This window comes from Coloeus monedula, assembly GCF_965178545.1.
Source record: "Coloeus monedula genome assembly, chromosome: 6".
Classification (NCBI taxonomy): domain Eukaryota; kingdom Metazoa; phylum Chordata; class Aves; order Passeriformes; family Corvidae; genus Coloeus; species Coloeus monedula.
Genome location: NC_138786.1, coordinates 29,129,145 through 29,157,084, shown reverse-complemented (window position 1 = coordinate 29,157,084; position 27,940 = coordinate 29,129,145). Strand labels below are relative to the sequence as shown.

Here is a 27,940-nt window from a genome sequence, read left to right as displayed (position 1 = left end):
GCTGTGTCATGAGAAGAGGTGAGGGGAAGCCGTTTACTCTGAGCAAGCAGCTATGCCTCCCTGGTTCTTGGCTGCTGCTCCAGGGTTGTGGAGAGCTGGAAGTGGCTTGTAGTGTCTGCAGGCGACAGCCGTCAGTGTGCCTGACAGTCTGCTGCACCTGCCGATTATAGTGGGGTTTCACTTCGCCTCACAGCAAGCCTTCTTAGCTTTCTGTTTGCAGGTACCTCAAAGCTTCTGGAAAAGTTAAAGCTGTTGTGCTATGTAGCAAGAAAAGGAAGTGTGTGAAGTATTAACTGGATATTCTTCTATCGAATGAGGGCTTATGATAAAAGTTCAGAACTGCGGGAGAAATGTGTGTATGTGATGACCCAAACCACAGCTGTGTGTGACTCAGTGGTCCTTGTTCTCTTGGGGTGTTACCCTGTAAACCAGTCACTTCTGACACCGTGTGATAAAATCCTGCATGGGGTGAAGTCTGGAGTGTGATTCCCTCTGTACCGTTCTTGTCTGTCTGCCTGCCTGGGAGGCAGTTGCGTCTCCTTGCCATGCTCCACTGCAGCCTGGAGTGATGCTGACTTTTGCTTCTGTCCTTGCAGTCTGAGCGACGAGAGGCAAACATGGCCCAAGCACCCACTGATCCGAGTAGTGCAGAAACTGCTGACCCAGAGGAGAGTTCTCCAAATATGATCGTCTACAGAAAGGTAAGGATTTGGAGCTGTGTGCAAAAATCCCTTTTCTATGTGGTTGTCTTGTGAAAGGATCCTATGCGCCTTTTGAAGTCAGAGGTATATTTCAGACTGCTTGGATGCATAGCTGAAAGAGTTTTCAGGAAAGTAGGTGTTTCAAACTATAGCATTTGATAGCTTGGAAGTTGAGTTCTGTTCAGTGGACGCACATGAGCTTCTTAGTATGAAATATTTGATGACAAGTTTGAAATCTGTAACTTTTTTGTCATGTAACTTTAGGTAATCGTTCAAGTTTACCACAGCTAACTAAAATAAGCGTACATATCTTCCAAGTTTTATCATACTAAGCACAAAGCAGCTGCCATGCAGCAATCTTTTGGTACTTCTTTTCTATATTCATATTGTGTTTCTTGTTGCATAATTAGCAGTTTGATTCTTTGTAGGGCCTTGTTCTTACTTCCCATTGCCTTGCTTAAATTAAAAAAAGAGTATTTTCTCAAGTGCTAGGGAAAAATAAGTTAGAGGTAAAATAACAGCAATGTGTGATGTTAAAGAGCATTCTTTTACCATGATAAAATGTCTTATTCTGAAGTACTTTGGAAGTAGCATAGAAGATGAAGGAAAGCTGTCTGTTGACCCATTTGCTAAGGCCTTGTTTTATTCTGGGGTAGGTGTATCCTTAATCTTTGAAATGTAGTATTTTTGTAGTTTAATGAAATAATGTAAATGTATTTTATTTAGCCTGCAAAATATTTCTTATATAGTATGCAGAAGTGCTGTATGGTTCTGACAGAAATTTCTTGCATAGCTTAAACAAGCTGCCATTCTGTTATCTTAAGAGCTACAGTGCTAGCTCAGATTAAGTTTCCTTGATCCTGGGTAAAATTACTGAAATGTGTTGGGGGTACATGGTTAAGTTTTCTGCTTGCATGACTGCAATCTTGATGACTTTCATATGCTGAGAAAATAATTTAGGTTTCGTATGGAGCATGAGTTGTTTAAAGTGTTACTTTTTGATATCCATAATTTTGGTTTAGTTGTTGTGTATTTGGTTTGGAATCTGGAATTGTTAACATGGGAAAAATTTCTGGGTAATGTGTAGGCTTGTTTGTTTTGAATGTGTTATGAAAACACTTTGGCTCCTAATTTGGAAGTAGCACTAGTCGTTTAGTCAGATTTTTTTTTCCAACCTGTTTGCTGAGACGTCCAACACCCCAGTAGGCTGAAGTAGATATGGGGTATGAAAGAAGTGCCTGGTTGTGTGATCTAGAATTAGGGCATTAAATCTGTGACTCTGCAGAGTATCCACTTACTTGTTCTTGAAAACACTGTTTGATTTGTGTGCCTTACTTCCTGTTCATCTCATGGCATTTCTACTTTACGATTTCTCCACTTCTTTGCCTTTCAGTGTTTCATTATTGTCACATAGAATAGGGCTTGTGAGTTCTGTGGTATCAATGGGGAATATGCTCATACTATTGGATTCATCTCCCCTTACTGGTTTTCCTCTGATGTCTGTATTATCAGCCCCTCATAAGACAGTCACCTGTCAAAATACATAGTTGTCTTTTAGAATACCATGCCCCATGCATTGTGCAGTTAACAGTGTATTCTGTATTGACAATGTTAAGCTAACACATCTGTCAGGTTTTTTTGCTGAGTGTTTCTGTTGCTTTATGAATAAAAAGTATTGATCTTACCTATTTTTCAGAGTAAATTTTCATTGGTGATTGACTTTCTAAATGTAATTTACATTATTTTAGATACTAGTTTTAATATTAGCATTTGATATTATTTGATATTTTGATATTAGTTAGATGTATTACGCATCAATTTTATCTTCCTTAGTGTTGAAAAATCATATGCAAAATCTGAGACAAGACTATTATTCTTTTGATTATCTCTCCTCTCTCCAAATGAATGTTTAGCTCTTCATCTCTCATTTCCTTTCAAATGGCTTGATTGCCAGTAATGAATGAGAAAAACACTGCACTGGACTCCCTGAAATATTGAACACCATCTGCCAGAATACCCTACACTTCAGGGTTGGTATTGTGTCACAGTAGAAGGAAAGGTTTGCTTCTCACAGCAGGGATCCTGAGATGCAATTGTTGATCCCCCTTCGGAAGAATAAGTAAGGGTGGTCTTCAATAGTGGGACCACAGTAAATCCTGCTGTAAGTGTGAACTATTTTGTTGCTTATCATAACTGTCATGTTTGTGGGTTTTGAGGGAGGAAAGTCCTGGAAATAGAATCCCAAATAGTTAATACTTTCTTTACTGGGAGTCTCTGAGGTCTTCTTGAAGTTCATGTGCCAACAGCTTGGTTGTAGCCTGGTTTTCTTTTAGTCACTGAGAGACTCATTTACAGGACAAACCTGATCTTAGGTGGTATTGAGTGTCCCTTTGGAGCAACCTCTCCCTGTTTCGTTTTGAAGAAGAGCCTGGAACAGGCTGTGCTCTTTATTTAGGTAGGTAAAACTAAGTGGGATGGGTTTTGGCCATGCAGAACAAAATAAACTAATTTATTTTGACTCAAATTACTTCATGTTATTCTCTGTGGACTCCTGCAAGCAAATGAATTCTAACTGCTTTGATTGCTACAGCAGATGGTCTCAATGAGATAAGTCTTATTTTCTTTTACCTTCAGTGTTAACCTTTCAGGGGTTGATATCTATCCATTTGTGAGATGCATTATTTTTTTAATCCAGAATACTCAATGTTGATCCACTGTTTTGGATGACACCTGTGTGTGAATTAAATAGTGCAGATGTGTTAGAGTAAGCAGTGTTTAGGGTTTGCTTTGCCTCGTCCCACCCTTATTAAAATAAATTGTACCCTAAACTACATGAGCTGTGTTGAGCAGGTCTCCAGTGACAATCATGGGTATCTAGCTGTCAGGTGCCTATGTCATAGGATAGACGTTTATAATTCAGCAAGCTGCATTCCACTCCTTGGGCTTGTGCGCCCTCTCATCTCTGTGTGTCTCAGTGCTGAGCCCCGGGCTCTCCCAGGGCTGCAGGTGGTGCTGCAGTAAGGGTGTGCTGTCGTTTATCTGTGTGGCACAGTGGTACCCAATGGAAGTGTAAGGGTGCTGCAGATACTGCATTGCCATTTAAATACTCCGTGGGTACAGTCAGTCTGGCCACATCTGGAGAAGATGTATTGATGGGGATTACTACTGGAAGAGTGGTGCACAGTGCTTAAGACAACTGTTTGAAATGCACTACCCTACTTTTCATGGGAGCAGGGAGTGACATCCCCATCCTCACTTCAGTCTGTGAGCGTTGTGTGGGTGCTGCAGCATGGAAGGAAAAAAATGCAATAAAAGCCAGTGAGAGGAGAAAAAACACTACTAGCAAACAGTAACAAAAAATATAAATTGATTATAAATGCCGGTCACATTCCCTTGAAATCCAGCCGTCCTTGATTAGTCTGTCTTGCAAGTGCTGGTAACTGTGTCTCAGGGGCCCTTTGGCTCATTGTTACAATAATCCATGTCTGAAAATTCCTCTTCTGCAGACAATATCAAAAGACAAATGGTTCACGGACACCTCCTGACATCAGACGTGTTAGGTGACCTATTATCAAAATAATTCGGCAAATCAAATTTTCTTACCAAAAGAATGGTGGAAAATTGTCATGTCATTGTAAGAAAAATCAAAATATTTAGGTCTTGACTAAATAAGAACTGAAGATACAAATAAGGAGGAGTACCTGGGGAATATAACAAGAAGAGTGAAACCACAGAAATTAAAATCTAAATTGGATAGCCAGGTGTACTTGTTCCTGAGAGAGATCTCTTATGACAGGGTAGAGTTTGCAAACTGTGCTGTTTAGAGATTTTTAGAACCACGGGAGCATATATGTTCTGAGGGATATCAAAATATATTGTCAGAGAAATGATCTGCATTATCTGATGGTAGATTTCCATTTCTGCTTAATTTTTGCCCCACACATCTTCTATATCTGCTTGATAACATTGGCACTTAGAGAGTTAAATTTTGAATTTTTATGGTTGCTCATGGTAAATCTTTTGAACAAGCAAGAAAATCTAATTTCCAAAGGCAATTACTGCTCTAAGTAATGTATAACAAACTTGCAGCTGCCACAAGATGCTTTCAGAAAAATCTGAGTTGTTTGCTACCTTCAGTACTTGGCAGCCTTAGTGTCTTTTTAAATGCTGATTTAAGATCTGAATTGGAATAATTAAAAAAAATTTAAAAAGCAGCCTTACACTTGCAGGTTTTCTCCAGGCAAATTCCAGTGTTCCAGTCATGTCAAGTAGCAGGAGTGTAGCTGTCAGACCTGGCCGAATGTGCTGATTGGGCAGGAAATGAGAGAACAAGAAGTTGTGAAGAACAAGCAGGTGTATACATGCAAAAAATGTATGGACCATGTAGCAGAAAGATGGGGGAAGAGCCAGCCCGTTGTTAAATTAACTGTTCACATTAAAAAATATGATACTGGCATTTTGAGTTAGTCAGAAAACCAAGACTGCAATTTGATTGCTCTTAAGTTGTGCTGTGAAAAAGCATCTCAACAGGACACTGTCTAAGCAGCCAAAAGCAGATCAGCCTCACAAGGGTATAGTCCTAATGATGACTTTTTGTAAAGAAAGAAAAAACTAAAGTGTTTTAAAGTGAGATGAATTTCACGCATACAATTAATTTTTTTATTAATAGAAAGTCTGCATCATTTTTTGAGGCTTCCTAACCCCTTCAAGGTTCCATGCTGTTTTTATGAGAGGCAGCAGAACCTAAAATGTATTTAAACTGTTGAATACTTTGGCCATTCTTTTTATTTGAGTCTCTTGAGTTATATTTTAGGATTCTGCTGCATGTGAAGGCCTTCTGAACCTTATTTTTGTACATGATATCTGAGTTTTTCACACAGTCAGTTCTGTTTTTTAACTGGTTCTTTAACATAAAACTGTAAATTGGTGATGATAATGCATGAGTTGATAACACTGCAGATGTCCAGACTTCAATTTTTACCCAAGGATTTTTCTGTGCTGTCATTAGAGATTACTTTATAGCATTTTAAGTCATCTTACTCTTAACATTTCCTGATTTATTTATTTATTTTTTTAAACTGTTTCCGACTAAAAGCAGTAAGCCAAGATTAAACTAGGACTGAATTTGAGAGCATGCATTTGTACTTCAGGAACTGAAATATGCACAGTTTTGCATAAATAACTTCCAAAATATCATTGTTACTGCTGGAAAATAAATTTAAACCCAGTCTTGTTACCAAAATGTATTGACAGACAGGTTAGGCAGCAGGGAAACTTTAACTCTGCACTTCTGCATTGCACATTGTCAAGGAGGTTTCAGTTAATTTATCACTGCAAATACTCATGTGCCTTGCTTGTAAACAGAAGCTGGCCACTTCTTGAAACCTTGCTAATTTCTCTATTCAACTGATTTACTGTGTCAACAACTTTGACTGCATGGGATGTTGCATAGAGAGGGGGAAATGCTTGTATTCAGGATGGGCTACTTGTTAAATTGTGGCTGTAATTATGACAGAGCTGGCTGTTTTTTATCTAGGGGATTCCCTCTTGGCATTTCCTGTAATAACAGGAGTAGCATTCACTTGTTCTCCTTTCCATGCCTCATACAGTAAAATCCTGGGGATAGTAATCACAGTAGGGGCATTAAATTTAGTTTTAGAGAGAGAGAGAGGCTGTATGGTGGGGGACAGATGGCTGTGTACAACAAGCCTGTCAAGTAGGAGCAGCAGAGAAGAGAGTCTGGAGTACAGTGACAAATCATAGGGAAGTCATAGTCCAGTACTGAGAAGTGGCAATGAAAATCACAAATATAATCCCAGAGTGTCTTGGAGAAATATTTCCAGAGCAGGGACAGGTGTCAGCAGAATCATGCAAAGGGCCAGTGGTATGGCCTCTTCTAGGTCATGGTGTAATCTTCTCTTTTGTCATCTCCTGTCTTCAGAAAACATGTCCTGGTTGCACAGCATGAACTAGAAACAAGTGGTGTATTTAGCTGAGCAAAAACTACTACTGGTGTGCACACAAATTTCGAGAAATTTGTGATGGGTATAAGCAGTCTTGGAGTTAGGGGGTGGCTCCTAATTCTTAGAAAAGTGGAGTTCTGGAGCAGTCACTGCAGGGAGTAGTGAGGCCCAGAAAGCCATATGGTTTTAGGATCCCTGTAGGCATGTTTTTGAAGAGGCCTGTATGACATGGTGTATTGCAGAAGTAGAGAAGGAGACACAGTGAGCCAAGAAGTCTCTCTAGATTTATGTATACCTTCTTCAGATTACCCTGAATAGGTAATAATACCTAAAATACCTCCTTATTTTTTGTGTATGTATATATATGAAGTACCTTCAAACACCCTTTATTCATGCAATAGCAAACAATTTGTACTGCTGAAGTTTGACACGTGTCAGTGTCCTTGAACAAAGCTAATGCTACTGACCTTGACTGTAGCTGTCAGGAAAGCCTTGTGGTAAAGCGGGGGTCTGTGGGTTTGATTTCCGCATCAGTTAGACGATATGAATGATTAATGATCGAAGGCATTAGTGTAAAATTGCAAGCAGTTAGTTCCTGGAGGACTTCAGAAGCTGACTTGCATTGTTGTGTAGATGCAAATGAGGCTGTCATAGGAGTGGCAAAAAGGTGTTTTTAGAGTCAGGTGGAGGTCATCCACCTGGAGGAAGGACTTTTGGATGCTTTATGGTTTGTTGTTTCTTTCCATTATTTGTCTTGCAGTAACAGTTAAGATTTACTTGAGGCTAAAGATTCAGATTAGTAGGCAGTGTGCAAAGTTACAAATATGGAAATATGTGTTGTGGTATGTAGGTAAAGCCTCAAATAACTATTTTCATGTTTGTCTTTTTAGGTATATAAAAGTATGCATATATAGACACACACATGTACTTACGTGCTTTAAAGTAATGAGAAAGAACAAATAACCCTTATTTTATCCCGGCTGTATGGTGTAGCCTAATATGCACAATATAGGAGATTTGTTAAAACCTTATATATAGATGTATGTATGATGCCCTTTCTTATATCTCTTATGTGCCTTAAATCTTTCTATTAAGATAGCGCATACACGGATTCAGTGGTTTGCTTTTCACTCATGGCCTTAGCCCAAGTGTAAAGCTGTCCTTAGCTCTTGTGTGTTGTATATCTCTTTGTAGTTAGAGGTTTTGGTGATAAGCATATAGCTTTTTTTTTTTTCTTCTCTTCATATTCCCCTAGCAGTTGCCTTATTTAAACTTCTTTAATTTTCTTCCCTTTCTGGCTCATAATTTCACTGTTCCTGTTTGTGACTGAAACAAACTGTCTCTTGCACCCATAGAAGTCTAATTACAGTGATCTATTACTTTAACTGTTCTCAGAGGCAGAAAAAAGACAAGCCAGGACCAATAGCTATGACAAACTTCAAAGTATATTTTTAGCAAAGCAACTAGTGCAAATTTAGAATACAGAGATAAAAAGGGAAGGTTCAGCTAGAGGGTAAGATTATGCTATTCTAGCTGTAGCACTTAGTGCTTTGCATATTTGGAAACGATTCTCTTTTATTCCCCTAGTATTTTTCTCATGCCATTTGCTTTGTATGTGTTGTCAGCATTTTAAGTGATAGTCTTGAAGTATTTGCACTGTGTTTGTTGATTTACTTTTGCATGTTGTTTTGGGCAAAATGCTGAATATGAGCATTTTCTTTCTGCCTAAAACTTTGTTTTAGCCCTGGGGTTGTTTCGTTTATTAGAAACAAACCAAAATGAAGTAGTGAAGCAGTATGGAGCTGCCAGCCTGACTTATTCCAGGAGGCAGTTTCTGGCTATTTCAGATGCAATCTTGAACATTAATATTAAGACAAAATAGTTTGGATAGAATGGAATGAAATGTGCATGAAACTGTGTTTTTTGTTTTGTAATAGAACTTCAGCTAAACCCTTATTTTATCCTGATTAATAAAATATCACTTCAGGGGATTCTGAGCTTATTTCAAAAGGCTCTGCAATAAATTTGAGTGGGAGGATTCAGTTCAATAAATAGAATTACATATGCGGGACCATGAAAATATGCAAATGAGGTTCCATTAAAAATCTCACCTTTTGCATCCTAAGACATTTTGAAGCATGTTTCTCTTTTTCGTGAGAAGCTGTTATACCACATTCAAGAGGCAGCAATTACTTTTTTTCTCTTTGCTTTATCACTGCTGCTGTTGTATTGTATCATATTTTTCCTTGTCTCTCCAAAGTTAACTGAAATGAAGAAAGTGGAAAGTAACCAGTTAACCAGACACTGAAGTGCACAGATATGCTTAATGAAGAATTGTATTCTAATTCTTGAGTATATTCAATATTCTAGTTCAAAGGCTACATGTCTTTTGGAGAGGAGGGGCAAAAGTGTTAATTTAAGTTAGATGTCACCTCTCTGTACTTTGGTTTCCTTAAGTGTTAATGGAGCTCATTAACATTACGTTGCATTAAAGTGTTTGGAAATTATACTTTGGACCAGTAATTAAGAGCCTCTGAAGGTAAAGTGTAATGTACTCGTGGCATATACAAGAATAAATTGCAAGATACTGTATGAATTTTTTTGATGGTTTAATTGAGAGTAGATAAGTGGAATAGGTAGGAAGATAATTTAATCAAGGAGCACATTAATGAACTCATCAGATCTGTTTCTTGTTTGAGAGAGAAAGCACATTAACTGCAACTTCATTCATACTTCAGTTTTGTGAAAATGTGGTTCTGTGAGATAGAAGTCAAGTAAATGTTTCTGTTGTGGTGTTTTTAAGCTCTAGGTGGAAATCGTTTTGTGTATCAGAGTATTTTCAGAGTTTAGTGCTGGAGGTGTCATTTCTGTTCTCTACCATGTCATCATTTGATGAAAACAAGTGTGGTGGCTATTGCATATTAAGAATTTTCCTTGTTGGTTCTCTTACCATTTCACATTTCTTCCTTATGTCTTGCATTAGTTGGAAGTTTTAGCAAGGAGACCAGAACTGGAGGGCTGCGAAGACTGTTTAACAGCCTCTATTTGTGGGCACAATTCTCCTCTGCTTGTTAGCATGACTGGCGGCAGGGGCTGTTTTGGTGTGATGGCCCAAATAAAGGGAATATTTCATTCACTGCTGCTATAATTAGATGCCTTTCCCTGTTGCGGTGACCCACCCCACTGCGGGGCTGGGGCAGCGTGATGCCAATCAATCCCAGCCCATCCCCTGCATCGAGTTTCCCGAAGAGGCAGACTCAGAGGGTGGGTCGAGGGGCGGCTCAGGAGCCTAAGCTGCACCCCCTGGGCAGTGCCCGGGTCCAAGCCGCCTCCCGCGGTTCGGAAAAATTCCCGGTTACTCGGTTGTTTATTGGTTCTCTGTTATAACTCCCACCTCTCGGTTTCCCCCAGTGACTCTTGTTAAATTGTATCCTCCCCCTGGCTGGTAACTCATTGGTTGTTTTCCCCTTTCACTGCGGTTTTCAAATTCCCTATAAAACTGAGGACAGGCCTCGGGGGAGGCTCCCATTGCATTCCATCCCTTCCGAGCTTGTTCAGGTGGCAAAACTTCTAACAATAAACCTGTTAGAAGCCAGGCCAGAACAGCCTCTCTCCTCCTTTTTCTCTGAGCTAACGTGAGCTGATCCCATCGGCTCCTGCCGTGTTCCCTCTGCAGAGAAGCCAGCTAGCCAGCCCAGCCAGCAGCCCTTTTCCTGATGCCGAAGTTGCTTCAGCGACGCGCAGAAGTAACGCAGCTGGATTGTCTCTGACCTGGGGCACGCCAGAGCTCGTGCCTCGAGCACAAGAACTGCGTTATTTCCCCATCAGTAAATTCACCCAATTTTGTTAAACGTTGCTTGTAGCTACGTGCAAATTAGTTAATTTGGTAACTTGCGCAAAATGTCACGAAACCGTGGCAGCACTGGGTTCTTGCCACTTTCACTGTCACCCCTTAGCTCCTAATAGTAAAATTAACTGGTGCTCTGTTAATTATATTTTTTCTATGGGTAGAAAAACAGAGCTACAATAATGGCAGTACTGTTGTCTGCTTGTATGCTCAAGATAGTCCAACCATTGGCTTGTATCTGGGAAGTTATGTGTGGAAAAACAGCGATTAAACACACATTTTTTAATAACAGGAAAGCATCTGTTTGGAAGCAGGGGGCCCAAGTGTTTTTTTTCCTTGGTCCTCTTACCAGGAAAGGTTGATGTACTTTGGTAGTGATTTTTTTAAAAGTATTTTTTACTTCAAACATTTTGATCTGTAACAAGTTTTCCTTTCTGCATGCAAGAATGAAACCTCCGTTTTCAACAATGAAAATGGTGTTTAAGTCATTCATAGTGTGGTTAGCATCAGTGGTTCTCTCTTCCCACTCAACAGGTGTCTGAGGGTTTCAGGGGGCATAGGGAAGACCTTGACCCACACCTGTGTAAAACTGTGACAGACTAAAAGTTTTATGGGATGGCCTGTGCTCTGGTTTTGTCTTTGCTAAACTGTTGTTTTTCTGTGTTACACACATTTGTGAGTGATAGTATTTGAAGGGAAAAATAGAGGGTTGAAGGATAATGCACCAAAAGTAGGCAGAAAGGATAGGTCAACTGGAAGGGTGAAACAATTTGGAGAGAGTGTTAGGACTCAATATTGATTTTAAAATAGCACTATTTGCTGACTTAGAATTTCAAGAGATATTTACAGAATCAGGAAGGTTGGAAGAAATCTTCAAGATCATCTGGTCCAGCTGTCAACCTAACACCAAGATAATCACCCCTAAGCAACATCCCCAAGAGCCCTATGCAGACCCCTTTTGAACACTTTCAGAGACAGTGACTATCCCACCTCCCTGGGCAGTTTAGTCCAGTGCCTAACCACTCTTGCAGTGAATTTTTTTTTTTCAAATATCTAATCTGAACCTCCTCTGGCACAACTTGAGGCCATTTCCTCTTGTCCAGTCACTTGAGACTTGGCAGAAGAGACTGACTCCCACCTGGCTACAGCCTCATCTGTTCCCCACTCCTGAGCCTCCTCTTCTCCAGACTGAACAATCCCAGTTCTTAAAGCACTTTTTTAGTAGTCTTAGAAGTATTTGAGTCCACTGTGGGCTGCATGAAAGCATTAATGTAGTCTGTAGATGACGTTAATTGTCTTTAATTGAATAAATTTGATTTGTTTGAGAAACATTTGGCCATAGAATGAGGCCCTGAGTCACCTCTGAGGTTTGGGCAAAGGCACACAGAAGCTGCATGCTCCTACACCGTTTTGCAGTTTCCTGCCTTTTTTTTTCCTCCGTTAACTGTTTCATTTGACAATCTGGCCATTCTCACAGTGCAGCTATTTTAAGTTGGTGAAAATTAACTGCAGGCTGAGTGCCCTTTAGGCCACTGTTGTCTCAATATCACCGAGTTCATCTGCCAGGCTAAGGGAGAGCAATGAAAGGGAGACATGGTCATATACTGGCGCATATACCCCATGGTGGACAATGCTTTAAACTCCTGATTCTGATGCATTCAGATGAAGATGCATTCAGAGTCAGTGACCAGAGAAACCATTTAAATATGTCAAGTTGCAGAAAGCTTCCTGGGGCGATCAAGGACAAGCAGCTCAGATGCTTCTTTCCAAATTAATTACAAAACCATGCAGGAATGGAAACAATGTCTTCATTACTTTAATTATTTTCTCCATAGTATCTTAATTTTTTTTTTCTTATTTATTATGGCAGTTGAGCAATTTTCTCTGTGACAGCTGTGCCACTTCAAGAATATTTTGAATAGGGCAAGTAAAATCCTTGGGATGGGAAACTGGTTAATAGATGGAGATTGTAATGAGAGAGGAGGTGATGTTTTTAGCTTCTAGGCTTACACCTCACAGCCAGATGTGATCCAAAGAGTAAGAAAACAATTATATTTTGCCACCTTTTTCTGGGTCTATTGGAAATCAATTCATTCTGGTTGATTTCTTGGCAGACAGATACCCCTTGTTTGCAAAAGAAATTATCCTGGAGACCCTGAAGTAGTATGAATTGAGATGTCCAGACAGTACCAGTCTGTCTGTCTTGGCACTGATGGTTTTGGGTTCTGTATTCACAGGAACTAACAGTTTGATTCTGTGGGAGATTGGTAGCTTAGAAAGGAAGAAGCCCCTTCAGTGCAAAGGAATCCCTCTGGCTCGCGAGACATCTCACCACGATTAACTTCTGAAGAGGCTTCTTAGGTGTTCTGTTTGTCCCCCTTGTGCTCAGCAGTTTGGATTAAAGTCATACCCAAATCTAAAGTTATCTTGCAATTTCACTTCAGGCAATTTTAAGGAGAGCTCTTGAAAGGGTAAACACCAACCCTAGATTGAAACAGGAGATTGTGAGGTGCACAGAGAACCCCTTGTTGTCTGTGTTGTTGACATGCAGGAAGCCAAAGCTTCACTAAGTTGCCTTTGATATTAAAAACCCAAACCAGTAAGACACAAAAAATTTCCAAAACAACAAAACAAAACCCGTAGAAAAACACCTCCATCAACTGAATAGAATGGGTGAGTATGGTGGTAAATGCCTAACAAAGTGATTTGGGATTGCTGGAGAAGGGTTGTTCCACTTACGGTTTAATAACTGTTACAAGCAAGAAGGTGACAGGCAATGTGGCTGCTTTTACCTGGAGCACTGAATGTTTTATCTGTTTTATGATAGTCTGTCTTTGGTAATCCAGTGACCTCACTGTTGGAGTCCATATGCATTTGCTAAGTTTGGGGTTTGTTGCTTTGGTTTTTTCCTTGGAACATTGCTGCCTTAGATTGCAAGCATTCATTGCAAGTGCTGAAATCTGATCCAAGAAATGTCTTTTTAAGTCTGTGGAATGCTTAGTGTACGAAACTTGAATTACTGCTGACAAAATGTTTACCTAATGGAAATCAGTATTATCTTCCTGGATTCCTAAGGATGAGACCTCTGAAGGAAAAACATCTGAAATGTTTAATACGAATTTTTATTCATTGTTAGCTCAGTAAGTTTGCAAGCAGCTGAACAAATAGTTGAATTACTATAAAATGGTTCTATAATTTACAGGGGAGCTAAATGCTGAAAGGTACATTTGTTTGGGGATGTGTTTTGTTTTGTTTTGTTTAATTTAAATAAACTGCTTAGGAAATCTTGTGAACAAGATACCAGTCAGGATTTTTATTGGGTTTTCGGTGGTATGTTTATCAAATCCAGAAACGGAGACCAAGAATAGCTTAAGTATTGCAATGTTCCCACCCAACATTTAGATTTAGATTTATTTAGATTCTTTTGCCTCTTCAGTGAGGGCAGGTATTGCAACCCAATCCTGTGGCATGAGGTACATAGCTCAACTCCTGACTTCTCTTGACATTTTTCCTTCCTACCATAATTTTTTTTTCTTTTTAACCAATATCTTTTATGTTTTGTGAAATGAAAGAGGAGAGGTATAGGAACTTAATTTTTATCTTATTTCCAGTAGGATCAAGGGACTGGGGAACCTCAATGTGTTTTTAATTAATATTCCAGTTAAATGACTTCTTGATCTTGGAAGTTTTTCCGGAATCATCACAAGAAACAGATTTTCTTCTCTGTGGCTTCCTGGCTAAAAGTGGAAATGTGCAGCAAACCATTTAGGCTCATGTCTGAAGCTGTCCTCTGGATCTTGCCAAACACAGCAGGTCATGGAGCTTATTTAGACTATTACTGTCATACATGAAATCCCTATTTGTGCTTGGTCTTTGCATATTAAGTGCTTTAATTAATTAATTTTGAGTTAATTATTTTTAAATTGAATGTTACAATTAACCCATCAGCCCAGGTACAAAAATCCGGTTCCATTATCAGTGTTTTCATTTGTTTAAAGTAGTTTATTAACAGAGTTGCACCCTTCCCAGTTAAAATTTTCCCAGTTAAAAATCACAAACTTGCCCCTTCTCAAACTTCAAACCACCTATACACCATAAGAATTACCTTTCCTGTGTTTAGTGTATGCTTTTACAAGTGTTTTGTAGGTGTTTCACTTGCATTTTGATTCCAAGGCCAAAAACCCCCACCCAGTCTTAATAGCCAGCAGCTATTTTTAGCTACAGAGCCATTACTCTGCAGGCAAGTTCCATAGTAACCTGAATACCTGAATTTTAATGAAGGTATTGTATTCCCCTTATCTCAAACTGATACCCCCCCCCCCCCCCCCCCCCGACAACGATGAGCCATTGGTGGACAGAGATGATCCATCAAAGGGAAAGCACCAATTGCTTTGGACCGAAGGGGCGGGCTGTGGGTGGGCCATGGGTGGACTGGGGGTGGAGCAAAAACTATAAAAAGGACGAAGCCACGAGGCGGGCCCTCTTCTTCTCTTTTCCCCTCTTGCTCTCTCCAGACTAGCTGTGGGAGACATCAGTACTGGGCATTAAAAGCCTTACCCCTTTTAAGGGGCTTTTAGTAATTTTTTTAAAAGTCAGCCCAGCACTGCAAGTTCCTTTTCCTCTACCTGAGGTCTAATGCTGTCACAGCCAGAAGATCTCACATCCCTGCGCTCCTGGGGCATACCATCTACTGAGCCATAGGATCCCAAATTTTTATATTTTTCTGATTTCTGTAATTTTCCCATTTTTCTGTTTTTAATAAATTAATCTTTTTGAGAGTTTTCTCATTTCTCACAATTACTAATTGTTTACTCGAGACCACAGAAAAGAGCTTGGAGCGGGGCAAGTGGCCTTGCATGTTGGAAGAGCAATATCGCCAGAAGAGATGGGTTAAAGAAGAGTCTCAGACAAAATCAGTGCTCAGGAAGGAGAGGTGGAGGAACATGCTTTTTCCCATCAGATTATTTGTCGATTCTGGCTTAGAGTAACTTTTAATGTATTGTTCCCATCAGAGTTGGACATTTCCATTTGGTGTGACTAATGCTTTTGTGCTTTGTTTAACCTACCTCAGACTTCAGAACAATACAAGCATGTCTGTGCTGAAGCAGGTAAAGCTTTCAGGATCGTTCACCCGCCTCTTCTTGTCCTAATTAAAGCCAGAGTTCTCTTGTGCTCTTTTTCTCTTAGGTTCACACAGAAAGAAAAAAATTTCCACAGAGTTCTGTAGTGGAAATGCAGCTCTCATATATTGCTGTGGAAATTAGGTTAAGTAAAAGCAGGAGCTCTTGGCCTCTTTTATACATGTTTCTTAATTGTGACTCCTGTGTTTCTGCTATTACTTTGGGTCAGAGCATGAGTAGCCAGGCAGTGGGTATGGAATTAGAAATTTATTTTTTACACATTGCTGAAATAAAAGGTTCTCCTTGCTGAAAAATTAATTACTGAGTGTTCCAGCACCTTATAAGATATTTATATGTTCTCCTGAGTCCTGTCTCTTCCTGTTATCAAAGTGCTGTCTTGAGAGCAGTTCAGGCGAGAGAGCTGCTCAGCTGCGCTCCGTAGTCTTCCTCTCTGCCAAGGAGTCTCAAGACGGCACTCGAAAACAAAGAGACATACTCTAGGGAAAGTATGAATATTAGATCACTCTGGTTTAATCATTTGGGATACAGTGGCCTCAATTTATGCATCTGACTTTTTGGGGGTTTTGTTGTTGTGGTTTCTATAATGTGTCTCACAGTTGTCAGATTGTTAAATCAAGGGTTCTTAGAGGCATTGGAAATCCCAGATGGGTAATGCTTTTGTGATACTGTTGTCCAAGGTCTGTGTCCAATGTATAAACAATTCGATGAAAAAGGCAGTTGTCTATTACTTTAATGGCTTTTTGTAACCTTTTCATTGTGCTTTTCCCCCCTTGTCTTTAAAACAGAGAGAAAAGAATAATTTGTTGGATTTGCTTCATTTGGGAATGCACAGGATAGATGATGTCCTGATTAAACTGCATCCTAGAGTTGCTCATTCTTAAAGGGGAAATACTTGCTGGCCTCAAATCTATTACCTAAACATAATGGTTACTCCATTGCTGCAGCAAGGGCTCTCCCGGGGCAGACAGCTGAAGGAAATGTGTGTGAAGCCCAGCTAGAGCCTGTGCTGGTGTTCCTAGCTGCACCTTCAAAGTTACTGTCTTGAAACCTCATGTACAAGTGAAGGGAAACTGATGTCAGTGGCTTTTCCTGCTTTGAGATGGTGTAGGGAATGTCAGCTTAGGACACGCACATGTCTCTGCTTCCTCCGGCTTGTCTGTGCAAGAGGATCTTTATAAATAATGTGGCATAAGAATAGGAGGATCCAGGAGGCTACTTAGTCTGCATGTTTGTTGCTGACCTCAGTGTCCATCTGTGCCTCATTTGGTTCCTGGGTGGTGTGGGGGGAAGCTGGGGACCCATTTTAAAGCTCACAGGTCTTTCAGCTTTTACGGAAGTTTGCTCTGTGCCTGTATTGCAGTGCAAATGTTTGAAGTCCTTGGTAAGAAAAAGCTGGCACTATTTATTTGTATGCAAGACAGCTGAAGTATCAGTCATACTAACAGCATCAGTAGTGCTGATAATGTGACTCTGTCAACAGAGCCTTTCAGAGCAAAGCTTCAAATAAAAATAAATGCAAAAAGCTTGTGTTGCAGTCTCTGAGTAGTGAATGTGCTGAAGGGCAGTTGAGGAATTTGACATCATGGTGATGCTGGAGACAAAGGATGGCTTTTAATATTGGGAATGGGGTGAAAGGTTTGATATTTTGATCAGGGTAAATAAACTGTCTTCTGCCTTCTATACCACTTGTGCTTTTTCTCCCTCTCAGTCACACTGTTATCTCGGTTCTGTCACCTGCATTTTAAGTTACTATGTTTTTATTTATGATTTGGGTTGTTTGTTCAAAAACCGCATTTGGGTGCCTTGTTGTGGCTGATTGAATGAATATTTTTGATATCAAATTTACAATACGAAGCTACAGAGGAAATTAGGGATGTGGCGTTCCAGATTATTCTTTGTTTCCTCTCCTTTTTTTTTTTTTATTGTAATGATTTTGGGAGTAGTGAACTAATTAAAGTGGCCAGTCTTTCAGTATGTAGTTTAGTCTCAGACAAAATTAATATCATGCTTCCACCCGCTCTAATTTCAGAGAAACGTAGTTTAGTAGTAGTAATGATAAAGAAATCAAAGCTAAGTTTGCTGAATTGGATGTATCTCTATAGAATGGGGCTTCTTTCTAACTCATGGATTCAAATTAAAATGAAATAAATACCCATAATATTTCTGGAGATTTTAATTTGGTAATCATTTCATAGACTACTGAAATTCAGTCACTCTTGCTTGAGCAAGTATAGAGCTCAGAGCTGGAAGCTGCTTAATATTAAAAGCTGAAAAAGTGTTCTGTGTCTGAAGATGCTGTAGAAAGATTCAGCTGGATCAGAATGTAGTAACTCAAACTGGAATTTATCCCAGATGCTGGGACTGATACCTTTACTATCATTAAAAAAAGTAAGTATTCAGTCAGTAGCTGACATTAAAGTCTGAGAGATGCCTTAATACTGTACTGAGCAAGGGATTTGATGTTACCCAGTGTATTACCAGCACAGCTTCTGAAGCACACAATACCTACTCTGGAGTTCTCCCATCTACTAATTGGACTTGTTGTTGCAAAAATGTTAATTCAGATTGAGCTGTCTTTAGAATTGTTAATGTCTCTATCCAAAAACTGTGAGTCATTGGATATGCTCTCCTTGCCTTCAGCAAGCTTTTGATCAGAATTTAAGCTGCTATAAATGAAAAGAGTCACTAGATTTTGCCTGAAATATTTTTTTTAATGAAGAAAAGCTTGTGTGTGTGTATGTTTGTGTGTGTGTTTTGGTGTTTGGTGAGCTATATTTATTTTTGAGTGGCAGCTGTAAATGAAAAGAACAAGTGAAAAAGTCAAAGTCTGTTTTTACCAAGAGGCCACACTGAGTATGGTAGGAACTGGGATATTCTTGGGTGTTTTTTAAAGTTAGGGCAATATGATTATTAAAACTTGAGATCTGTCACCACAAGGAAGGTAAAGCTGGTTCACTGGAGAGCTTCATGCCTGAAAGCACAGGCTACCAAGATGGTCAGGAGCATAAAGCAAATGTCCCATGAAGGCATGCTGTGGGGGCTAGGTTGTTGAGCAAGAGGAAATTCAACAGCAGCCTGCAGAGGATTGAAGAGGAATTACAGAGCTGAAGGAGCCAAACACTTCTCGGTAAAGCCAGATGATGTAACAAAGAGCATGGGCTGGGAATTACAGTTTGGGAAGTTAGGACTGAATGCTAGGGAGAGAAGATTCCACTGGAAGGGCAGTGCTGTTACCAGAGGGGCAGGACGTGATATCTGAGGAAGTTTTGTGACCATGGTAGCCTGTTCTGGAGGGGACTGCAGGTGGAAGGCCCTCCTGTCCTCCCTCCTGGCCGACCTGGTTCTCTAGGTACACTTCTGAAAATGGGCAGAAATGGCTTGAGAAAATAAAGGCTGTAGCACCTTCTACTACCTCTTGCCTATTCTGTCTCACCTTGTGGGAAGGGGTTGGCAGCTGCTGGTGTCATTCAATGACATAATTCTAATTTGTTTTATATAATAAAATTATTTTCTCTTTGATTGTTGAATCCTTCTAGATGTGTCCAGCAGTGGTATAAATTCTTTCCATAATTTTGCAGCAGAAGACTGTGAGAATTTTTTTTCAATTATATAAGCCTAGGTCCTCTATATGCAATTTCTAAATATTAATATGGTAGAAAGTTAACCAGGAAAAGGAAATTTGAGTAGTAACCATTGAACTGTTAGATACAAGCAGTATAAAAAATGTCCTCTATTAGTAAATGTTGTATACATATGGGCAATATTCATATTTCGCATGTAACACATAAAAGTGTGTGCATATATATGTGTATAGCATGCATTTTATATGCATAGGGTTTTGCATAAGCACAGGATATGAATATATGTGTAGGATTTATCATATTTGAAAAGAGAGGGAGAAATATCCTGTGATGTAGGTAGCAGAGAGACATTTCACAGATCTGGAATTCTGTTTTTCTTTCTTACTTCAGTTCAGTTGACTTCACTCTGCCTCAGTCCGTTCAATGAAAACTATTAAAAGTACTGCTTTTCCTGTATCATTCCCGTCCTCTCTCAGTCACGACTTCTTGCTAGTACAGTTTGCCAGAAGATAACTCATGTTTTGTTTTTGAGAAGGCTTTGGCATTTATTTCTGTTCTGATGCCAGGGAAAACCAAGACACTATAAAAATATAAAAAATGAAATGAAGATGCTCCTCTAGAGCCATCATCCTGGAATTAAAATAAAGTCATAATTATATTGCATGAAAGCATTTCTGCACTTACCTGGTATAATCTTATAAACTGAAGGTAATAATAACATTGCTGTAAGTTTTGAAGAATCAGGTAACTGAGTGTGTGAATACCCCACCCTAACTGAAGCTTGCCCCAAGTGCCAGGTCTGGTTTCCGCTGGCCCTGCAGGCAGGCACTTGGGTGGAGCCCAGGGTCAGCACTGCAGGAGAAGCTCTGTCCCCTGGCACAGCCCCCTCATTGTTTTTAATGGCCAGTATAAATCTATATAAATAAATGGAAGACATCGCTCCCTATTTTTGTACCTTTTTGTGTCTAAGCAGGCAAAGTCTAGCCCTTAACCTGTTGGTTTGCTCTGTCAAAGCTGAGCTACTCAGTTCCTGCTGCATATTTTTTTTTTGCTTCTACAGCTTCTTGTCCGCTACCACTTCCCTTCATTCTTTTCCATCTGATGCTTCTTTTTGCCCTATCTTACTAAGGCTAAAAGCCTTAACTTCTAAGGGATTAAGAAAACCCACAAAACAAAACAGACGAAACTGAAAACAACTGCAAAAGTCTGTTAGCATTACTACATCACCTCTGGCATATTTTATGCCTATTCTTTAGAAGACGAATGTCCTTTCTGCCTGTGCCTGCACAGCGCTTACGCTAATGGCCCGACTTGAACTCAGTCCTGGTTCTGAACTAGGGAGAAGGAGCCCCATCCCAAGGGGAGGCACTTACTTCAGTTGTAACTGTCTTGTAAAATGAGAGTAGCATTTGCCTCCTGATGGATCGTAATGTTTTTTATTGCTTGAGATACACATATGGTTTATCATGTAGATGTAATTTTTAAAGCAAAACAAAGTGTTGTTGTATTCCTATAGAACTAGAAATCAAATGAAAGATGAACTGAAATCCTGATTTAAAAAATAGCTTATATTCTTTCTGCTAGACAAATTTAAAACATAGCTAATTTGACCATCTGTCTCCTGTATAGTGGTAACAGAAATCTGAAAATTTAATTATCTTTGTGTTTTGAATAACTATGGTTTGTGGAACTGCAGTTTAAAGCCAATGGAGCAAACAGTTGTGGCTTACTGGGATTAATTGACTCTGTTTCTGAACCAGCCTTTTGGCTTGTGGAGCTGCCCTCTACCAGCTGTCTCCTCTTCATCATGCCTAGTGCTTAGCAGCCAGCCGGTGTATGTACTCCACTAGGTCTTAAATATTCCTGAATGTTCTGCTGAGTCCTTGCTCTTCAGTGGCAAATAGTAGGACATTATAGTCTATTTTTTTTTTTTTGAAATTATATATTTTATAGTTCTAAATGAGGACCTGTGCTCTAGAAGAAGCTAATAAATGTTTCTCCTACAGTTTGAACTGGGCCTGGACTGCCTTGAGGTGTGCAGACAGAAAGAGGAGACAATACCAAGTTCCAGCACCTGCTTTCTGTTTTTTTTCTTTCCCTCTTCTTCAAAGTATTAAAATATTGGTGGAAGTTTCTACTCTGCCAGTGTTTGAGTTCAAAGTCCTCTGATCAAACATCTGTGAGTTTTCCTTCTGTTGAGGTTTGCCTTCCTGTTTGTATTTTACAATAGATGGTTAGTTTCCATTTCCTACCAGTCCCTCACTCTCCTCTGAGTCTGACAGATACAATGATTCACATGGTAACTCAGGTGTTGCAGTGTTGGTGTTACACTGCCTCTGTTTTACACAATGGCAGCCCCACCAAACCAGGACATTCTGATTAGCACTTGCTTAATGAAATGGAAATACCATTTTTTCTTACTTACCCTTTCAGTGCCAGACTCCAAGCAATTATAGGGAGATTGAAGGCTATATATATAACTGTTGAATTGTTTATTTTTACCAGTGTGATGTCTTCCTGTCCAGGCCAGCTGTCTTCATTTTTGCTCCATTTGAGGAGAAAGAAACAGCATCAACTAAATCAGAGGAGAAAACCCACAACCCGATAAAGTGTTATTTTCAGGCTTCTGGAGTGGTGTTTATAATTCTGTGTAAAGTGGAGTCATTTGAAAGATAAGACCTTCAGTTTTCATGATTTACATGGCTATCTATTCTGCTGTTTTCTTGGACTGTGTTTAAGTAGCTAAAACTGGCTCCCTCCCACCATGCTTGATCCGAGTAATGAAACAGCACTAACATTGTTACAGACTCGCAAGTCAGGGAACTCCAGCACTTCCCTGTTTTGGTCATTATTTGTAAAGAAAATGTTGCCATTATCAAGGAGGATCAGTATTTTGTTTTAATATTTATAGAAATGTATCAGTAAATCACTTGAGAACTAAAAATGGAAGGACTTTTAAGAGAGTCATGGATAGATCCCTTTTCCAGCTTCAACAGAGTTTACTAAAGACTCCTGTTTTATAGTCCACATTACATATGATCATTATTTTTAAAATAATGACATCTTTGTCTCTATTGCCCTAATTTATCTGAAATCTTAGCATAGTATATCTGTAGGAGACTTATTAACAACATCTTAAAGAAAACAATGAGCTGCAGGCAACTTTTTCAAAATTTTCTTTTATCTAATTAGTCTGAATTTACCACAGAAGAATTGGTGCAGGCAAATTACCTTCCTAGCAATGGTTTGCCTCTCATCTTGCTTCAGTTATCCTGAAAGGTGAGAGCTTGGCAATTGAACTGCAGAGCTTATTCTAAACTCTTTGGGTGTCACCTTAAACCAGCAGTAGAGCAAAAGAGATGAAGGTTTATCCTGTAGCCAGAATTTTAAAACAGCACTCTGAAAAACTCAGCCCCCAAGTTTTTATTAGATATCCAGGTATTGTAAAGAAGTGATGCCTTGGAGATCTAATTGAGTTTAAAAAGGAGACTCCTGAGTGTTGTTTTTGAAAATCAGAACTCTTAAGGTCCTGAATAATTAATATCTCAATGTCTAAATAAATGCTTTAAAATTGGTAAATGCAAATAAAGACAGTATTTATAATAATTGAGTTGCATAACACAAAATACACAGAATAAAAAAGTGGTGCAAGGGAAAGCATTTCTTTAGAGTCAGAGAGAGATGTCAGCATGCAAAATCAAATGGTGGATACTGTAGGACTTGGCTGAGGTATATGACATCTAATGACATTTTACAATTATATTGATTATTCTGTTGCTTCTGCCAAGGTGCAACAATGTTCTTGCCTGGTTTCTAGCTGAGCAAGCAGACTCAGTCTGAAATCTACTTTCCCCCCTTTTATTTCACCCCTTTGCTTTTGTTACATATTCTTTGCTCTTACCTTCTGTGTGTACTCAACAAAACAAATGTATAAGGAACTCAAACTTGTTAAACGGGGAGAGGAAAGCCTGAAATTTTAACAAGTTTTGAGATCTTTAAAGTTTAATAAAAGAATGGTATTTTTAGCATGTTCAAGGTTCCCATCATCAGATCAAACGCAGTCTAGTTCATTCTCCTCTGCTCACATCTGAGCACTGCCTAATCTCAGCCCCACCAAGGCTGTGGGAGAACTGCCAGTTATTGCTCTAGTCAACTATTGTTTGTGTCAGTGTGGGAACTGTGTCATTGCGATTTTTTGTCTTGCAGTTTCTTCCAGAACTCCATGGATGGGTAATGAAGAGACCTAGAAATGGCACTGCCCTGGTTTAAGTCTTGATGTTGTCCTCGTTGTTCCCATTCAGAGGCCTGGGTTTAATTTGAGAAGTTGCTGGGGTACTCTGCCAGGGTCTGGGAGAGGAAAGGAGGATTCATTTGTCTCGTGTTCTCTGAAGTTCCTTGTGCTCCCAACCTGGTCTTTCATGGTGAGGAAAATAGCATTTTCATCTCCCATTGGCAGTCTCTAAAAATAGAAAGGTCTACTCTGCAAGCAAAATTTCTTAAATTTCTTTTGCTTATGTTTCTTTTGGTGATACTTCTTTTAGGATTTTGAGATTGAAAATGGACAAAGCAAAGAGAGCTTAGTAATAAAAAAAGTTCTTGTGGATCCACATCCTGCTTTATCTTAGATGGAAACAACTTGAGAGGAATGAATGATGATGTAAAAAATCCCTTCCACCAGAAAGGTGATAAGCTGTAGCCAAAAACACGTCTGCATGTATTTGACCCTGGTTTCTTACAGCAACAGGGCTTTTATAGAATTCTCATTGTGGAGCTGAGGATCATAATCCTTCCTACATCAAACAATGAACAAATCTCTGTTCAAATACAGTCTGTCACCTTCAAAAGTACTGCCTCTAAATAGTTTATACTGTGCTGGATGTGCCATGAAGAGTGGGGGGAGATGGGGGGAAGAGGATGGAGGGAGATTAGCCTTTGTCTGCTGTCTGAAGAAAAGAACAAAGTCCTACATTGCATGTTAAGGGAAAGAATTTGGATTGTGTAAAATAGGTCAGAGATGTATTTAATTTTAAAAGGCTTGGGTTGAGAAAGGAGACAGTATAAATTTTTCCATAATGGCAATCAGGTAACCCTGAAATGTAGTGGTTATGAAATAACTACACCCCAGAGAGATTAGAGGCATCCGCCATTGCCTGTTGCATTGTAATGCCTCGGGGATGTGATTAACTTATGATAATTAAAGCTCTTACAGTGGAAATACAGTATGAACACACAGAGTCTGAAGAAGTTTCAGGGTTGTGGCTCAGTACAACATCTGATGTTCATGTTAACCTGTGCTGTAAACATCCACTTTCTTTATACATGTTTCCTTGTTGTTTTACCCTTTGTGGGTGGCTTGAGTATGTTTCCTGGGACCTGAACGATTGTTGAGTGCCTTGGATTGCATTAACATGGTGCTACTGCTAGAGTGATTATCTGAAATGCAGATACCCTTGATAAGGGCTGAGATAGCTTCCCTGCTTGCTGGTTTTTAGCAGCATGGAGGTGGGGATCATACTCACTGTGGTCTTCAGAACAGTAAAGCTGTGGAAGGCATATATACTGCTTAGGAAGGACAATGTCTGTGTGGCTCTAACTTTTGTAAAGGTTAGTTGGTACTAAGTCAGAAATGTCCCCATTCTCATTTACTTTGATCCAGTCTGGGCGCATGCGTAAGTGGAGGTCTGTCACTCTCCGTGTATAGACCCATGGAGGACCCATGGACCCATGGAACATGTTGCAGTTTACTCTATTTAACAGCAGTGCTTCCATCAGTTTTCTTTCAGCTCTGAGAAGATGATTCCAAAGAAAATAGTTTAATTTTTCAAAGTATTAAGAATGCTAAAAGAAGGGGACCTTGTCTTCACAATACAGATGTGGATATTAAGAAATCCAAGCATTGAGAATTTATTTTAGGATTAGTCCCAACCTAAATACTATGCTTACTTTTTGTAATTTTGTATAATCCATTTGAAAATTGGATAACTCCTCTTAGACAAAGAAGTTAGTGTGGAATTAGAGTGTCAATATGAAAAGGATTGGCATTTAAAAATCAATTTTCTGGATTTTTTTTTCATAGGTAGTTCTTAGACTTTTCTCAAACATTCCTTTCTACTTCATACTAACAGTGTGTCTGAAATACGAAAAGAGAAATGCAGTTGTCTCAAAGTACAAATTTTCTATGCATGAAATTCTGTGAAGCGCTTTTTCTGTTTTTACATTTGCATTGCACCAAAGAATGTAAACCCAACCATCAGCACAACAGAAGTGCAGTGGGCATTTGCAGTGGCTTTTTTCATATGGTGTTGTCAGTAAACTCTTCTGAAGAGACATCTTAGTTACTTTTACAAATAGAAGAGTGATGTATTACAGACTAGGCGGTAGTGCAAGACATGTCTTACCTGTGTGTTTTAGTTCCCTCAGGTGTGTACTAGTGGTTTAGGTTTTTTGTGACTTAAACACAGTGGGTATTGTTTCTAGTATTGTGGGCAATAGCAGGTTTACCAGAAGCACGTATTGCTCAAGAGGATAGTGTGAGGATGGGCCGCTCCCTCAAAGGCTGTGAGTAGGATGACCATGAACATTTGATGTTCTCTATCAGACGTAGCAGTTGGCTTCATTGGCACTATGTCAAGTGCTGGGCTCTGCCTGCTGGTCAAACCTTATGGGTGACTTCTTTGGTGACAGATGTCTGTTGTGAAGCTATCATCTACTCAGAGAGAAATAACTGAGGATTTTCTTGTAAGGCTGAAGATGCACTGCTGGTGTCTGCTGACCTCTGCATAACCTGCTGAGGATGGGGTAGTCATGCTTAGTAAATTACACGATTTACTTATTACTTATGCTTCAAATATGGGCTAATTTCCCTGTGAAATCTGTGTAAGCAAGATTCAGTCTTAGATGCTTTTGACTACTTCAGAGTTAACACTACTTAGTTTATTCAGAAATGTTTTTGTGTTTCAGTTGTTAGTGGATTTATCAAGAATGTGTATCTTACCAAAAGTGACACCTGACTATCTTATGTTGCATTTCCTTTTCCCTTGATCTAATTCAGTACTCTGACATGTGTATGTCATTCAGTACAACTAGGCTTATGCATGTCTATGCAAAACAACATGCTTCTATGCTTATTTGTGTTTATTGACTACAACATGAGAAATCCGTTGTTTTTGAACAGATGTTTGTGTCCATTGTTTGTCTTCAGCAATTCCTTATTTGTGGGTTAGTTGAGTACATAATAAACCTTTCTCCTTGAACTGTGAGAAGAAGGGTATAGAGGCATGACTTCCTACACAGTCAAAGTGTACTAGTTGTTACCAAGACTTAAAGGAGCTTGACTTGTCAAATCATTATTATCTCATTTTCTTTCAATTAGTTACTTAGTGCTTACTGCTAGTTCTGGAGATATGTTGAAATCACTATGAAGAACATTTGAAGGGCGTTTTCTACTTTAAAAAGTATGAAGATATTGTTCCCCTATAGTGGAGACCACCAGAATGTCTGAAACTTAATACCTATGGAGTATCATGTTTATACCTTTTCATACTTCTGCCTACCCTGGAGCTGAATTAGATGAGATGGAAGCACAAGGGGCTATTTCTTGTCTGTAGCAATTGTGTCCAGCTGATCAGTACAAACAGCTTCTTATGATGGCCCTCACAGGAATGACTCTACCATGCAAATAAGCTTTCAGAATAAAAGTTACCACATTTTAATATAAGAATTTCTTTCCTGTATTCTGTGATGCTGGTTGATCATGGTGCTTTGTGCTCTTCTGCCCAGGTAAGGTAGTGCCCAGTGTGGTGGGGTAAGGTGTGAGCTCACAGAACCTTAGCTACCTTTCCAGGAGCAGTGCAGGAAGCCCCTTTGCAAACATGTTTATTTACTTCCCTTTGAAAGCATCTGTGAGTATGCTTGGGAATTGGTGAAGAAGAGGTAGTGAGCTGTAAAGTTGCTCATCAGCTTGCCATTCACTAGTTTACTGTGTCTTCAGGCCCCACCACATGTGCGTGGGCTGTTTAGGAAGAGTGTGGCATCTGAGGCCCTGGGATGTCTTACAAGTCAAACCACCAGTCCTTATTCAATTTCTTAATTTGTTTGTTAGGTAGGACAACTTGGTGTTTGAAGGCACTTCTTCTTTCTCCCTTTCTCTCCCTTGCCTCTCTCTCCTCTATTCCACCTCTCTCTCCCTTTCTTCTGCTTAATAATTTTTAAACATGTTTTATTTCTGTTGAGCAGAGGGTAGCTCTCTAAAGCAGTATCAAGTGCAGTGCTTTCCCACAGGGCAGAGGTTAGTCAGCAGCTTCACTCAGCTAATCTGTGGTTCTTCCTACTCTCCTAGGTGTGAAGATCTGAAAACTCTCAGATTTGTATAATATACTGGACAAAGTTGTTTTACAGTGACCTTTTAATAAGGATACTAGACCATTGTTTACCTCAGCTGCTCATGTATTTGAATTAGTTGAAGGTTTTGATGGTTTGGGGTTTTTTGTCCCATTTTTTCAGTGAGACCGAGGCCAAGAAATCTCTTTCAGAACTGTCTACAAAAATGACCTGTGTTTTTTGGGAATGAATCAGTTATACTATTCAAATTTTGTTAATGAAATTGTTGGTGTTCACTAGGTGCTCAAATACTTTTATGAATTCTAACTGCCACCCAGCACAGTTTCTTAAGTCTGAGCATCCTTAAAAGAAAAATTCAGCAACTACA

The 27,940-nt window shown here is 39.4% G+C and overlaps 1 protein-coding gene across 3 annotated transcripts in view; it reads left to right on the top strand.

The window, feature by feature from the left end:
- Positions 1–662: 662 nt before the first annotated feature.
- The window catches only part of RGS6 (regulator of G protein signaling 6), a gene marked incomplete at its 3' end in the record, with an annotated part of 252,176 nt that continues 224,898 nt past the window's right edge, over positions 663–27,940 (top strand). For all 3 annotated transcript variants that reach the window (XM_082283290.1, XM_082283289.1, XM_082283288.1), the window contains exon 1: positions 663–701. In XM_082283290.1, the coding sequence (XP_082139416.1) occupies positions 684–701 (18 nt within the window). In that variant the 5' untranslated portion in view covers positions 663–683. The remainder of the gene's footprint in view (positions 702–27,940) is intronic.